The sequence below is a fragment of the Drosophila serrata genome, unplaced genomic scaffold, assembly GCF_035046125.1.
Source record: "Drosophila serrata isolate PLE 108 unplaced genomic scaffold, ASM3504612v1 contig_382, whole genome shotgun sequence".
NCBI classification, from domain to species: Eukaryota; Metazoa; Arthropoda; class Insecta; order Diptera; family Drosophilidae; genus Drosophila; species Drosophila serrata.
Genome location: NW_028257280.1, coordinates 144,545 through 160,286, shown reverse-complemented (window position 1 = coordinate 160,286; position 15,742 = coordinate 144,545). Strand labels below are relative to the sequence as shown.

Sequence of the window (15,742 nt, the reverse complement as noted above, 5' to 3'; positions counted from 1 at the left end):
GTATATAGTTTGAATGTGCGCGGTTGCCACTGCCAAGTTACCACCCTGTACCAATTCCAAAAAACCGCCCCCATTCAAATTTAACAGGCAAGAATCCTCTGAAATACACCATTGGTCACGCCAGCAAACGAAAAATCGATAATGCTGAAATTGCGGGAGGAAAATGTTTACAAGATACGATAGTAGCTGTGCCAAAGCGATCATTTTGGTTTTCGTTACTTGCTTTTGTGTCGAAAATTGCGGTAAGCATTCCCAGATCAAAATGATTATTTGAAACTTCAGAGTAATGATTACGCGGCTGCATTTTTGCAGCTGCCTTGCAAAGGACCCTGCGCCACTACGAAGTATTCCACAAGGATGATGTGCTGCATAGAGTGGTCAAGCGGGGAGCCAAACACAGCTCCAACCCCTTTAATGTCATCAAGGAGGTGGAGTTCACCACTCTAGGGAAGAACTTCCGCCTGATTTTGCATCCGCACAAAGATGTGCTCCATAGTAAATTTCGGGCCTACGCCGTGGATGCGGATGGTAATGAAACCGTAGTGCACATGGGTAAGATTTAAAAAAAACCCTTTCCCTTGTTCTGTTGCACTGAAACACATAGATCTCACATAGATCACGACAGCTTCTATACGGGTCGTGTTTTTGGCGAGCTGGAGTCTTCAGTGCGAGCTCACATTGAAGGCGGTACCATGACAATGTCCATCCACCTACCGGAGGAAACATATCACATTGAGCCTTCATGGAGGCACCTACCAGACGCCAAAAAGGACACCATGGTGGCGTACAAGTCCTCAGATGTGAAGCTGCACAAAAATGACGCCGGATCCATCCCGAAAACTTGTGGCTATATAAAGGAGGGTCTCGACTTGGAGGATAAAGAAAGCGACGAATTGGACAATGAGTTGCATTCGCGGGAGAAGCGCCAGTCGGACCAGTATGAATATACACCCACCAAGACTCGATGTCCTCTACTTTTAGTGGCAGACTATAGATTCTTTCAAGAGATGGGTGGAGGTAACACGAAAACCACAATCAACTACTTGGTAAGCATGCCTATGGGATCTATTTCCATTTTTCCTATACCTTCAAAAATCGTTCAGATTAGTCTCATCGATCGGGTGCACAAGATCTACAACGATACGGTTTGGCAAGACCGCTCTGATCAGGAGGGTTTTAAAGGCATGGGCTTTGTGATCAAGAAGATTGTTGTGCACTCGGAGCCAACGAGACTACGTGGAGGTGAGGCCCACTACAATATGATCCGCGAGAAGTGGGATGTGCGCAACCTGCTGGAGGTAAGTTTGGCTACGTGCCGATGCCCGTTGGTCGTGTAATTGCTGATCTTCATTGTCATATAAGTAACTTATTGTCTTGTGCTCTCTCTCACTTTCATTCCGATTCCCAATGGCTGCCATTTAACTTGTTAGGTCTTTTCGAGGGAGTATAGCCATAAAGACTTTTGTTTAGCCCATCTTTTTACCGATCTCAAGTTCGAAGGCGGCATCTTAGGCTTGGCTTATGTTGGGTCCCCGCGCCGCAACTCCGTTGGCGGCATTTGTACTCCAGGTTCCTAACTTCAGAATCTCACGTTTTCATTTTGCTTTTACTTGCTTTTCCCAATTTGGTTGATTTCTAAAACATATATCTTCGCTTCCTCGGAAACTTAATTTTTTTCTCTATTTTCCCAATCCTAAAGAGTACTTCAAAAATGGCTACACTCTATATTTAAACTCTGGGCTAAGCAGTTCCCGTAACCATTACGGACAGCGGGTCATCACTCGTGAGGCGGATCTGGTGACAGCTCACGAGTTCGGACACAACTGGGGCTCAGAGCACGATCCCGACATACCCGAGTGCTCGCCCAGTGCCTCCCAGGGCGGCAGCTTTCTCATGTACACCTATTCTGTTAGCGGTTACGACGTGAACAACAAGGTAAATACAATTATATGAATATGGATGATAATTTCTAAATGCAAAGTTTTGTTGTCTGACCTATTCCAGAAATTTTCACCGTGCTCGCTTCGCTCCATCCGCAAAGTTCTTCAAGCCAAGTCAGGCAGGTGCTTCTCGGAGCCAGAGGAGTCCTTCTGCGGCAACCTGCGCGTGGAAGGCGATGAACAGTGTGATGCCGGGCTGCTTGGCACGGAAGACAACGACTCGTGCTGCGACAAAAACTGCAAGCTGCGCAGAACCCAGGGCGCTATGTGCAGCGACAAGAACTCACCGTGTTGTCAGAACTGCCAGTTCATGGCTTCCGGGATGAAATGTCGAGACGCGCAGTACGCGACCTGTGAACAGGAGGCTCGTTGTACTGGAGCCCATGCTGAGTGCCCCAAATCGCCGGCCATGGCTGACGGAACAACCTGTCAGGAGCGTGGACAGTGTCGGAATGGCAAATGCGTCCCGTACTGTGAGACTCAGGGCCTGCAAAGCTGTATGTGTGATATAATCGCGGATGCCTGTAAGCGCTGCTGTCGAATGAGCATCAACGAGACGTGTTTCCCTGTGGAACCACCGGATGTCCTTCCGGATGGCACGCCTTGCATAACTGGATTCTGTAATAAGGTTCGAACGTAAGCCTATGCCCACTGAACTTTAAAAAAAAATTTTTTATCTTTTAGGGCGTTTGCGAAAAGACTATACAAGACGTTGTTGAACGCTTTTGGGATATTATAGAAGAAATAAATGTGGCAAAGACTCTGCGGTTTTTGAAGGATAATATTGTCAGTAAGTAAGCAACAAATTTCTTAAGGTTTGGTTTAAACTTAAAAAACATACAATATCCATTTTAAAACTTGAAACAAACAGTACCGTTTAGTATATCAACAACCAAAGTCTTTGCTGTACGTTTTTTTTTTTAATTATACCCAGGGAAGACTTTAATTTTAGCCTGAGTAGAATACAATATGAAACATTTTTCAATGTTTTTTTTTCAGTGGCCGTGGTGCTTGTCACCGCAGTTTTTTGGATTCCAATTAGCTGTGTCATTTCTTATTTTGATCGCAAGAAACTCCGTCACGAAATGAAGCTAATCGAGTGGAGCCAGAAGTTAGACCTTATTCATCCAAGCGACGAGAGGCGCCGTGTCATACACATACGGTAAGCTTAAACAACTTTTGGTATTTCGAACATGCAGTAAACATTTGTAATTTCAGAGTACCGCGCCAAAAGATTTCAGTGGCGCGAGCTTGCAACTAGAATTTAATAAAGCGGCTCGCCTTTCGGTCCTCTTCCGTGAGCATGGTTCTCAAGACTTTTACAAATAACACAAAAGAATAAAATTCCGTATAGTATAGTCCCAAATGTCGAGCCAACTTAATCCAACGTAGCATATTTAGTATCTACGGCGTTGGTTTTTATTTATTTCCTTGTGTGTATAATTTGTTTTCTTACTTGGTAGTTTATTGTGGGTTTACTTCTTTTTATTGCTCTTCCCATTTGTTTGAGGAGCAGCTTCTTCATCAAATTCCACTTCGCTTTCTTCTTCTTCATCTGAATACTCTTCTCCGTACATTTGGCCGTCGTCAAACTCGCCAAAGTTCATTTCCGCCTAAAATGATAACAGTTGCAACACGAAAAGTACTCGAAATAACGGTGGACCTACCTTGCCACATACGTAGACGGGTCCAGTGCCCTGCACCAGCTTGAAAGTCACTGATCCGTTTGGAAATTCAACGTTTGGTCTTAAGCTACGAGTCTCACCGGCCTTAAGAACGGCAATGGGAATCTTCACAGTTTTCTTTTCGCCATCGTCATTTACGTTTGTCTCGGCCTACAAAAATACAATATAAATACAAGGTTCATAATTTCCTATCTGAATCTCAAATTTCAGTGTTTAGGTGCATTCTGGGAGCTAACTGTCACAATTAAATGTTTTAACGATTTTTGCTAAGAAATAAAGATATGCACTCTTTTTTCGTAACGTGGGAGAATAATATTTAATGTATTTTTAAATATATAAGACATTAGATCTGTCTAACCGATTTGCTAGTTGTCAACGACTGTACTAAAGTTAATAGAAACAAGAAATGCTGTCAACTTAGCCCATTCGAAGTTTATATACCCTTTGAACTATTACAATTAACATTCTTCCGTAGTTAATAGTCTCTAAACATTTCCAAATCTAAGAAGCGATGAAAATATACTGAAATCGATGACCACTGATTTCAAATCAGTGATTTGATATTGCGCACCTTTGTCGAAAATTGTAATACCCTTTGCAAAAAGATACTCCTTCTTAATAAAGCGTTCTTGCTGTCAAACACTCTACAACAGGGCTCACCTGGACAACGTTAAACTCGCCGGTCTTTGCCTCAGATCCGAGAGAGATCTGTTTTATGATGAGCTTGTGGGAATGTACGATATACTCCTCTGGTATATCTGGGACGTCGAACTGTGCGATAGGCTCTTTCTCGCTTAGAGTAACACCTAAAAGTTGAGAAGCGGGACAAGGGTTGGATTTAAGCTATATCTAAAATTTTTTGCCGGCTGGAGGGCACCCAGATAAACCTATGCTTCTCGCATACCGGGCCTTGTGATTAGATGCCCCTCAGCATATGACAATCAAGGCTTACCATAAAACGACTCAGACTCCATTTCTAGGCCTTGGACAGCAAACGTACAGTCAAATAATTAAAAAATTTTGTACTACACGTGCCTACAAATGCGATGCAGAGCAGAAATATATCGATGTTACCATCGATGGTTTGAAAATGCGATAGACGATGGTCTTCTCATTTTATCGGGGACGACGAGGCCTCATTTTCACTGGCGCCGCATTTTGCAATTCAGTATTTTAAGCGTTATGCATTCGCGATTTTGCAAAGATTTTTTAAATCAATAAGTTACACATTGTTGTGGTATTATAATTTTGACCAGAAGTTTACTGCTTTAAAGAAGTAATATTTTATATATTTTATACATTTTTCATATGTGTATATTCTTGATCAGAAACAATCATCAGAATCATTACCAAGATATTTGTTCAAAACTATATATATAAATATATATATATATTTTTTTCTCAAATTTTCAAAAATCTAAGAAAAGTTTGATTTTTTACATTTATAAAATTTTTCTCAAATTGTCAAAAATCTAAGAAAAGTTTAATTTTTTACATTTTTAATTCAGTATGCTGATTTGTTAACCTAATAAAAACTAGCACTCAAATCCTTGTAGAATGAAATATATTGTTTTTTATTTTTGATATGTAAAATATATATATCGATTCGCCATGAAAATTGAAATCAATACATAATATATGTATATTCTTGATCAGTATCAATCATTAGCATCATTACCAAGATTTTTGTTCAACGCTATATATACCTTTTTCTCAAATTTTCAAAAATTTAAGAAAAGTTTAATGTTTTTAAATTTTTAATTCAGTATGCTGATTTGTTAACTTAATAAAGACTAGCACAGAAATCCTTGTAGAAATAAATGCAGTGTTTTATGTATTCGCCATGAACATTTAGATCAATAAATAATTGATCCAATTAAAAAATGAAAGCACATACTAACTTTGCCTTACCGAAGTTAGGTTCCCTTCAATTACTTACAATTTATTAACTTTTCACATCGAAAAAAATCGATGTCTGCGAACTAAAGAAATTGGAGGGAAACATAAAGCTAAGCGAAGCGTCTCTTTTCAATAAAATGTAGAGCTTTATAAGTTATAATTATAGTTTATATATTTATTAATACTCAATAAAGAATATACTAAATCCGATATCAGTATCGATGCATCGATGTTTTTATCGATCTTTCGTGTACCTCTAACGAACAACCATCTACCATTTTGCAAAATTTTTTACTCAACACGTGTTCGCCGCTACGTTTGTGAAATTATATTGATCAAATAAGTACAATGGCTGAAGAATCATTTTACGGTAATTACACATTGCGTGTGCGGAGTAATCTGCAACCGGAAAAGCCAAGAAATGGCCGACGGGCGTTGTATTTCTACCCTAAGCGGCCAACAACCGGCGACGCTTGCCGGTGTTTTTTGTCTGCACCCACACTCTTCCATTCCTGTGTATATGTATGTACATATATGTATTTCGTTTTTAGGAGTTACATTGACCGCCGAGAAGGACAGCGTGACATGGGACATGGACGAGGATTACGGACGCGGCCAAAAGCTGGTGATCAAACAAATTTTGCTTGGCGCCGAGGCCAAGGAGAATGAGTTCAACGTGGTCGAGGTGAGTCCCGTGTGTGTACATAGTTTGCCATATTAATTTGGTATGCGCGCGCCGGTGTCTGCTTCGTTTATGCCGGCGGAGTCGACCGGCTTCCCATTTTCATCCAACCACCAAAGATGGCCATTTTTCGCATTTTGCCGTGTTTGTTAAGGTTAGGATAATTATGTCTGTACTTCTGCACTATCACAGTGTATGGGAAATGTGCAAGGTACATACATACATGTGCACACTGCTAAGTACTTCCTTCCATGCGCAACATCGGTTTAGATGTTATTTAGCATTTGAAATACAGTAGGCTTCTACTTTAACAGAAACGTATTCATATCTTTTTCATGTCCCATTATGGTTAGAAAAGTTCGACTTTTTATCTCTGTCTAACAAAATAACACCTTTATTGATTCAAGTTGACGAATGTACACGAATCGTCTGCTTTGCTTGTCATTGTTTGCATTAGGTCGGAAAAGCTTTCTGAGAACTTAAACATGCTACGCAGATTAGTATCCATCCGGCAAATCACTCCGGCTGCGGGAATGCTCCAGTTCCAGCACAGCAGTTCGCACTGCAGAAGGGCAAGATCTTCGCGCAGCGATTTGAGGTTCTATGAAGGGGTTTGGGGTTAGAAATTACAAGTCACACGAAAGTGGGTGAGTAGGTCTTACCAGCGCCACGGTCGTATCAATTGAGGCGATCTCCTGCCCCTTAATGACCACCAACGTGTTACCGTTTCTATCCGTTACGTGAGACAGAATTGTCATTTTCAAACATTCTGCTGCTGAGTAATCCACACTACCCTTGAGGTCGGCAATAGTCACTTCGATGCCGTTAAACTGTTGGTTTGAAAACAAAAATGTATCCCATATCTGTTTAAAAAGGAAAGGTAATATTTGAAATGTACCTTTTGGATCTCCAAGTTACACTGTGGCTTCATGCTCTTGTAAAGAAGAAACAGAGCATTAAATATGATGCCAACTACCATTCCATATTCTAATGTCCAAAAGACACAACAAAACACTGTGACTAGAAACGGCAGCATATCGCGCTCTGAAAGAGTTAACAATTACTAAGTGATGGAAAAGTTTCGAAAATCTTACTTTTTGCACGCCAAATTTCCCCGATAGTTTCATATTCTACCATAAAGAACATAGCTGCTATTATTATGGCTGCCAACGTGGCTTTAGGAATGTAGGCGAAGGTGGATGTTAGAAAGGCGAGGGTCATGAGAACAAGGGCACCAGTCACAGCCCCGCCCAGTGGCGTCTTCACTCCACTGGCGTTATTTATAGCTGTCCGGGTAAACGAACCAGTAATGGGCATGGATGAGAAGAAGCTGCTGAGCACATTGCATATGCCCAGGGCAATCATCTCCTGCGATGCATCCACTATCTTACCCTTGGCTGAAATTCGAAAATGGGGCTCGTGGGCCTACTTAACTAAATAACTATTGATCGTGCTAGTGACAAACTTACAGAAGGCTTTTGCCACAGCAATGCTCTCCAATATGGAAAGCAGTGGTATGGATACCAAGGCGGACCCTACGTTCGACACCATACCTCCGAAGTTGATGACTTCTCCAGTATCTGCGTCCACCGTGTGAAATGGTGGTGGGCGGAAGGGCGGAAGGCCAGGTGTAATGCTTCCGCTGACAATGAATGGCAAGTTACCGTCTTTCTTAAGCAGGTAGCACAGGAGGATCCCCACCAACACTGCTACAGCATTGCGGGACAGCGAAATATACTTCAAGATACCCCCAAAACGAAATGGGAGGTCTTTAAGTTGCTAGTTAATAGGACAAACATCGATACATATTTCAATTATAAAAAATGTTAAACTTATCCACTGTTACTAACCCGCATAAGAAGCAGCAGGACTAGTGTGCTACACCCCAGGATAGCGTCGTTTCGGCGCGTTTCTGTTATATGACCAAAGAAATGTATCCAGCAATCGAGAAACCCATTAGCACTGCTGCTAATGCCTAACAGGCTGTTAACCTGGCCTGTAGCAATTGTTATAGCTGCGGCCATCGTAAATCCCGTCGTCACTGGCACCGAAATAAACCGCATAAGAACTCCCAGGTTAAGCAGTCCCATGATGGTTATAATGCAGCCGGATAAGAAGCACAGTAGTATCGCATACGCTGGATTCCCATCTACATACGGGCGCACCATTAACGCCATGATGGCTGTGGGTCCTGGTTAGGGATTTGGGAATTACAACTTTTCGTTTAACGACTGCTGATCAGTCGAACTCACCCACTGTGATGTCTTTGCAGGTTCCTAGCAGTATATAAACAAATCCACCCATAAACGCTGAGTAAAGTCCATAGGCGGGTGGCAGGTTAGCCACAGCTCCATAGGCTATAGCCTGTGGCACTGCAGTAAGCCCCACAGTGAGACCCGCTACAAGATCCATGGGCAGGAAGTTCCACTGATATTTTGACAACCAATCTGTGACGGGCAGGTATCTGTGAAGGGTACGCATGCTGCAGCAGTTTCGGGCCTTGGAGCCTACCGCTCCGCAGACATCTGGCAGGCGCTCCCGATAGAGATCTTCTGGAGGCACAAAAATAGGTAGTTTAGTTATTTACCCGCGGTGGGGTCTGTGTGAAATCTTGATATCTTCCTCAGTTAAGTGGGTTACTTGATTGAAAAATTTTTTTTATGTATACATTTTTATAATCTCTGCACATGATCTGAAGTACCTTGATGGTTTTTTAAGGCTGGACAGTCTTGTGACTTCTGGAAAAATACCTTAAGATGTCGACAAACTGATAGACAAGTTCATCCAGAAGAAGCAAGCCTGTCTTTCCAAAGAAGGTTAAGTTAAAGAGCTTTGGAACTTTTTTAGCTGCCATTAATATCTTAAATATCTTTGAGTCGTTTGTATTTCCTGAATCTATTATAAAAAATAAGACAAAAGTCCTACTGATGGACAAGTTCAATCCAAAAGTAAAGCATTTAATTTTCTTGTATTGTGTCATCAATATTGTGGACGCGCTGACATACATCTTTAAAATTTCCGTTTGTTTAAATTTATGAATAACATTCTGTGTAATGAACTTTTAAGTTAATATTTCTAATCCTCTTTGCAAGAAAACTACTTTATTCTATATATGTATGCCGACATGTTTTTAACAACCAAAGTGCCTCGATTAACTATATTATTCCTTAATTTAATATTTGATATTTTTTAGTTCTTGTGAATTTCACACATCTTTCCCAAAAGAATGTAATTTAATTCTTAAAACTCTTGTGGCTGATTACAAACTTATTAAATTGTTGCTGAGATATCAAGTTCTGACACTTTTTAAATAGATTTGTACTTCGATGAGTTTCCTAGAATTCGCGCTGCTTTCACTTATGTTTTCTCCTCAGGTAAAGCACTTACCCTCACTATCTCGCATGGCTAGGTTTTAATAATGCGAGAAGTTTTGATTTTTATTACAACACGTTGCTGTCGATGATTAATTAGCGGCCACTTGTTAGTTTCGCTCTTATATGAGCTAGATTTGGACTTGGAAGTGGCTGCAGTGTGCAAGGCTCTTCTGAGTAGGAACGAACCGATCCGCACCAGCGTGGGCAGACGAATGGTTAAGCGGCTGTCAGTCGACGGGGTTACTACCGCAAACCGCCGAATATGCGAATGCGTAGGCAGCGGAGACAGTTATCTACTGGACAGTTGGGGGAAGGTACTCTGCTCGTCTGACAAAGATAAGAGATAGAGACGAAGAGCTGCGGTGCAGAGCGATAAAGTAGGACAGCGGTGATGAACTTTGATGTGTATTTCTAGTTAGATCAAATCTAGGTTTAACATCTATCTGTGAGCTACCTTAAATGCCATTGGCGGGAATCTATACAGGCCAATCTGATCTCTTACGCAGGTAATGGACAAAGTGAAGGACATTAATTGGTAAACTTTAGTTAAACTTGGGTGAAACGTGACTAAACCGCTACACTGAATGTTTATCATCTGCAAATTGAGCAACCATCAGTTTGCAACGCCTCATGGCATGCTTATGACGGGAGTCGATCTTGGTCCAATCTAATTTACTTATCTCCGAATTACCATTTATTTCATCAGGTGAACACAGTGAAGGATTCTGTGCAAATTCCCATTGCTGTGTTGAAGGCCGGAGAGACGCGTGCCGTCAATCCCGACGTGGAGTTCTACGAGTCGAAGGTGACGTTCAAGCTGATCAAGGGCAGCGGACCTGTCTATATTCATGGACACAACATCAAGGACGACGTAGAGGTGGTTGACATGGAGGAGGAGGATGAGGAGGACGACATCGGCGAGGATGAGGAAGACGAGCATCCAAAGAAGCGAGCCAAGATAGAGAACACCGCTGACGGTAAAAATGCTAAAAACAACAAAAAGAAGTAATCCCTATGACGCCAATCATCCATCAAGGTGTTAGATGAGTTGTGTAGATTTTAAAGCAAAAAACAGTTTTAGGCCCCCTAATACACTATGAGATGCATACTAAGGATACTGTCTGGTTCCTTTTTGAACACCTCCTTTTACACCTACATTAAATTCAAAAACAACGTTGTGTGCTCGGCTCGTGTTATCCTAAACAAAAAGTCTGCCCCTCAGTTGTGCTCCCAGTTGGGAACAGATTAAACTGTGACTGCGACGCACTACTCGAACACACAGATTTGTATATATATCCTAAAAGAAATCGAAGCTAAGCCGCACTACCTGTACGCGCCCATTCATATTTACATTATGAAAATAAACTGTCGTCGGAATACAACTGAAGTTATTTTTAAAATGTTGACCACCTGTTCTGGCCATAAAAAAAAACACATTCAAATATAATCATAGTTTTACTTCATAGTGAGCGGCACTGCATACAACTTAAACATCGGTTTGTTTTCGTTTATATTTTTATTTTTCAATTGAAATTCTTTGCTCGTCAATTTGGATTCAAAAATTTGGTAATGCTAAGGGCTATATCGTCATTGCAGATCTAAAAAAATGATAAAACAATTTCGGGAATGCCTTCAAATAATGCTACACAGGGATGCTACCCAGAAATTGTTTTCTATAGGTGGTGATGCTTAATTTGGGCATGGCATCACCTTGATGCGCTCGAAACAGTCCTTTTCCAAGGCTTCGCGGTGCTTGGGATCGGCGATTTGGATGAGTTCGTACATTCTTTGACGCACATTCTTTCCGAACAGTGAGGCAATGCCGTGTTCCGTGACAACGTAGTGGACGTGGGCGCGAGAAGTGACGACGCCAGCGCCTGTTAAAGATTGATGTTTAGAATGCCGGTTTATAAAGGCTTCTTAGTGAAAATGCAAGGTAAACGTACCAGGCTTCAGAGTGGGGACAATTTTGCTCTCGCCCTTATTGGTGGTCGAGGGCATAGCAATAATAGGAACACCCAGTCCATCCAGTCCTTCCGCGGCGCCACGGATAAAGTCCACCTGGCCACCGAAGCCAGAGTAAAAACGAGTACCAATCGAGTCAGAACAAACCTGTCCTGTCAGATCTACTTCAATGCAACTATTGATTGCCGTCATTCGGGGTTGTTGTTTTACGATGCTGGTGTTGTTCACGTAGTCGATGGCATACATTTCTGACAGGTGTAAAACGGGTAATACAATTATTATAATCTCGTAACAATTAAAATTAAATCTATTATTTAGAAATACTGAGAAGTTGAATAATAGATTATATTTAAAATTGAACTGCGTACCAATGAAGGGATTATTGTTGACAAAGTCATATAGAGCTTGGTCACCGATAAGGAAGGATCCGACAATTCGACCTTGGTGCATCTTCTTCTTGCTGTTGGTGACACAGCCCTTCCTCACGAGCTCGACGACGCCATTGGCAAACATCTCGGAGTGGATTCCTAGATCCTTGTGGTTGTGCAGGGCGGCGAGTACAGCATCAGGGATACTACCGATACCCATCTGCAGCGTAGCACCATCCTTGACCAGGTTCTCGGCGATCAGTTTACCAATTTTCTGCTCCACAGCAGAAATCTCGCCAGTACCGTGCTGCGGCAGGTCGTCGTTCGTCTCGATGGCGAAGTCGAAATGCGACTTGTGGATAATGGCATCGCCAAACGTTCGCGGCATCTTGGGGTTAATTTGAGCTGAAAGCAAGGGATCAGTAAGATTTCGAATCACTGTTTAATGCCAAAGTGCGACCACTTACCAACAATAAGCTTCGAGTTTAGCAGAGCAGCCCGAACACAGTCAACACTGGTGCCTAGCGAACAGTAACCGTGGGAGTCGGGCGGCGACACGTGGATGAAGGACACATCGGGCTTCACTATTTTCTTATAGAAGAGCATTGGGATCTCGTGCAGAAAAATGGGCACGTTGTCGCCACGTCCCTCGGCCACGGCCTTTCGCACATTGGCACCCATGAAGAACGAGTTGGAGCGAAAAATGTCCTTGTACTCCGGCTTAGCGTACTCTCCTGGACCTTCCGTGTGCATGTGGCACACTGTCACATTTTCAAGCTTATTTTCCTTCCCGTGTTTGGCCATCGCATTCAGCAGCGCCACGGGCGTGGCAGCAGCACCCTGTGCAAACACCGTGTCCCCTGGTAGAGGTAAGAACATCGCAAGTTATATAAGTATTCATTAAGTTTGGACCATGCAATGTTAATCTAGATCTTAAATTCATTAGGCAACATATATGAATCGTTAATCTGCTAAACATGTTCCGAATCAAGCATGGACTAAATCGATCTTGGCAACTAGCTTATTCCACAACGTTTTGGCTCTCATTCACAGTGTATGGTACTACTGTCACTTTTGTTTTGTTTTGGAAGGTAAATCTCTAAATTTCTGTGACGTCTTTTGAATTTTATTCACGATCAAAACGAAATTTAAATTATTTAAAATTATCTTTGCATAGTTTGATTTTATTTTTACGACTTTTTCACAAAAGTGTAGAATTAACCTTTATTAGCCCATCAGCTATACTATTTTCTAGATGTATTTGCTCTTTTACTGATCGATGTTTTATCTTTATCTCTTTAGAATGCTTGCTTTCATATCATAACCGGCGATTGGATGGTGGAAAATTTTCAAGTTTGTGACAAAGGGAATCTTTGTATACCATGTTTCCATGTTTCTCACGTAAGTTTAAGATGGTAGGTAGTAGGTGATATAGTTAGAGTATATTGTATTTAATGAAAGGATACTCTTTACATCGTCACGCTGCAAAATTTCAATATTGGATCTTATATTATCTTGACCCGTTTCTAGCCTACATTCGAATGTGAAAGATTTATGCTTAAAATGTTTCTACATATGTTTTTTGCGGGGCACTCTCGATGCATACGGCTTGCATTTCTATTTCGGAAGCGCGATATAAAGTCTGGTATGTCAACGTTTGTATTTCTCTGAAAGAAAACTACAATACTGCGCATGAAAATTCGCACGAGTTCCTTTAACGAAGTATAAAATCAAGCCACGTCGACCACAAACGTGTGGATTGACAGTTTTGCATTCCGTATAGCCTGAATAAATTTATATTCGCTTTGGCCGTGTGTCTACTGTACCTATTATTATCTGCAAGAAACGTGCCAAGCGAAAAACTTTTCCAAATAAAACTGCGTCGCAGATCTGCCATGACTCGTGTCGGCGATTTTGGCTAAAATTAGAGGGCCTGAATGCAGGGTGACGTTTTGGTAAACACATACATTTATACATATTTGATTATGTCGTGCGATATGTCGCTACCCCCACGATCCCCACACATTTTGCCCCCGCTCCTTATGTTTATCAATTGGCACGGACATGCTGATGAGAGGCCATAAAGGTGCTAAGAAATTATGATGTTCCCTGTGCGTTGTGGGCGTGTCCAAATGTATTCCAGTTGAGGGAGACCGTTTGTGATAATGCTTTCACCAACGAATTGATCGTTTACTGAGCGAGAACACACACACCGGCTGATATATTCGTTACATAACCTTGCCTCCATCTATAGTATAGTATAAAGACTGTTATCAGAACGACAGCTAAAGGCCGGTCGCCTGGGCTTGTTTTCGAACGACACATGCACATCATCTATGTACATACATATGTACCATAAGCTGAGCTTTGCATCAGGCGGGCTTGTTGCCATTGCTGGCCTGCTTCTGTTTCGGGTACAAAGTACAACTTTCGCCCAGAATCACTTCCACAACGCAGATGCTCCTATACAAGTACATACTGAAAATACATGCAGGCACAGTTGATTTCTATCTATTTAATTAATATAATTTTCAGATCTGAATCGCTTGAATGTGTGAGTGTCAACAAATAACTTTTAAATTCGTTTAAATGTTCGTTCCGAACGTGTATGGGTGGATGGGGGTACCTGGCTTTGTTCTTAGATAACGGAAAGCTATCACATTTCTTTAAGTCAAACATTAACATACACATGTCGTCAAGGGTCATTAAATACAAACACAATTGGTATCTGATATATACATATATATATATTATATACACATATAAAAAAAAAATGCTGTTGAAATCACAAACATTTAATTGTTTTCAATGATAAGTGATGTGTTTATTGGGTACCCTGTAGCTGCCCGTCCCTGTGGGTCGGCGGCAAGCAGTTCGAACTACATACAAGCGTTACACAAACGCACACATGAACCTACACTCATATATTTGCATTCCGGTGTCTGGCCCCGCAACCCCGTGCTGCCTTTTTGTTCTGGTTTCCTAAGCAGGCCCACTAAAATGTTGCATAACCAAAGACATTGCCATCGCGCGAGGCGAGCTCTCATCGATGAAAGCCGTTTTCTGGTGCCCCCAACCCCTTTTTGAAAGTAGGAACTCACCAGATTTGATGCAGGCAACAGCCTCAGCCGGCTTCACAATCGGTGGGTCGCGGGCAATGGGATGCGACAGCTCATTCACGTAGGTAAAGTAGTTGTTGTGGGCGGAAGTAGTGCATGCCGCCGCCGTCGCGTTGCTTAGGAGCTTGCTGAGCTGACCCACATGGCGCGCCAATTGCTTACTCATTATTTCAACTTAGGACACGCACTTGATGAACAGGATGCGAACAGTAGTTACGCGGCGAAGGTGTTTTTTTTATAATTGATATAAAGCTCCGTCCGCTACGACACCGCGATGGCTAGTGGCAAAAGGCGCCCAAGCTCAATCGCGAGATAAAAGCTTTTTCGCAAAAGTTCCTTTACTCGCAGCCCTGGTCGATCCCATCTAGTTCTGCTTATTCTCCGGTTGATGTTTTTGTTGGGTACGGTTCATTTGTGCCTCGGTGGTTTTGCCAGTTAGTTAGGATTAGTGTATGTTTTTAGAATTTTTCCTCAATTTTAAAAAAGAATTTTGAGCAGCTTTTAATTAGGGCAGCATGTCATTGTAAAGGAAGTTTCGATAGACCGATAGACTAGCTTTTAGCTTTTGTCAATCTGACGATAGCACTTTCAACTTCCAAAATATCTGATATCAATTTGGGTCGATTTTGAAGAACCGAAAATTAATTGTATATCATTTAACTAGTTTTTAATTAGGCTAGATACTTTGCTACTTAGTGCTGAACGCGAAA

The 15,742-nt window shown here is 41.7% G+C and overlaps 5 protein-coding genes across 8 annotated transcripts; 2 read left to right on the top strand and 3 right to left on the bottom strand.

Moving 5' to 3' along the window:
• The first annotated feature begins 28 nt into the window (after positions 1-28).
• Tace (ADAM 17-like protease Tace) lies at positions 29-3,306 on the top strand. Of its 3 annotated transcripts, none has more exons than XR_015273241.1 (10): positions 29-242; positions 313-552; positions 616-1,046; positions 1,104-1,298; positions 1,431-1,569; positions 1,700-1,935; positions 2,005-2,568; positions 2,625-2,734; positions 2,940-3,102; positions 3,159-3,306. XR_015273241.1 is itself a non-coding variant. In XM_020955572.2 (10 exons), exons 1-10 carry the CDS (start codon positions 164-166, stop codon positions 3,199-3,201), a joined length of 2,196 nt encoding a protein of 731 aa, XP_020811231.2. In that variant the 5' UTR covers positions 29-163; the 3' UTR covers positions 3,202-3,306. The 3 variants fall into 3 exon arrangements, 2 of the variants coding, with proteins under 2 accessions (XP_020811231.2, XP_020811233.1); XM_020955572.2 differs by having other exon boundaries at positions 2,625-2,730; XM_020955574.2 differs by having other exon boundaries at positions 108-242; positions 605-1,046; positions 2,625-2,730.
• Positions 3,307-3,336: 30 nt separating this feature from the next.
• On the bottom strand, positions 3,337-4,726 carry Nph (Nucleophosmin). Its single transcript, XM_020955577.2, has 4 exons — positions 4,578-4,726; positions 4,286-4,431; positions 3,608-3,775; positions 3,337-3,553 (listed from the first exon to the last, which is right to left on the bottom strand). Exons 1-4 carry the CDS (start codon positions 4,597-4,599, stop codon positions 3,416-3,418), a joined length of 474 nt encoding a protein of 157 aa, XP_020811236.1. The 5' UTR covers positions 4,600-4,726; the 3' UTR covers positions 3,337-3,415.
• Positions 4,727-5,721: 995 nt separating this feature from the next.
• Positions 5,722-10,962, top strand: Nlp (Nucleoplasmin). The gene is made up of 3 exons (XM_020956346.2): positions 5,722-5,894; positions 6,076-6,209; positions 10,287-10,962. Exons 1-3 carry the CDS (start codon positions 5,873-5,875, stop codon positions 10,587-10,589), a joined length of 459 nt encoding a protein of 152 aa, XP_020812005.1. The 5' UTR covers positions 5,722-5,872; the 3' UTR covers positions 10,590-10,962.
• On the bottom strand, positions 6,571-9,794 carry LOC110186990 (sodium-independent sulfate anion transporter). Of its 2 annotated transcripts, none has more exons than XM_086839997.1 (8): positions 9,594-9,794; positions 8,459-8,758; positions 8,057-8,397; positions 7,676-7,985; positions 7,301-7,603; positions 7,105-7,250; positions 6,869-7,036; positions 6,571-6,807 (listed from the first exon to the last, which is right to left on the bottom strand). In XM_086839997.1, exons 1-8 carry the CDS (start codon positions 9,607-9,609, stop codon positions 6,601-6,603), a joined length of 1,791 nt encoding a protein of 596 aa, XP_086696123.1. In that variant the 5' UTR covers positions 9,610-9,794; the 3' UTR covers positions 6,571-6,600. The 2 variants fall into 2 exon arrangements, with proteins under 2 accessions (XP_086696123.1, XP_020812006.2); XM_020956347.2 differs by having other exon boundaries at positions 8,459-8,755; positions 9,594-9,660.
• A 115-nt stretch (positions 10,963-11,077) lies between the features above and the next one.
• Positions 11,078-15,315, bottom strand: LOC110186988 (succinyl-CoA:acetate/propanoyl-CoA:succinate CoA transferase). The gene is made up of 5 exons (XM_020956345.2): positions 15,015-15,315; positions 12,381-12,773; positions 11,914-12,318; positions 11,527-11,793; positions 11,078-11,457 (listed from the first exon to the last, which is right to left on the bottom strand). Exons 1-5 carry the CDS (start codon positions 15,196-15,198, stop codon positions 11,270-11,272), a joined length of 1,437 nt encoding a protein of 478 aa, XP_020812004.1. The 5' UTR covers positions 15,199-15,315; the 3' UTR covers positions 11,078-11,269.
• Positions 15,316-15,742: the final 427 nt, after the last annotated feature.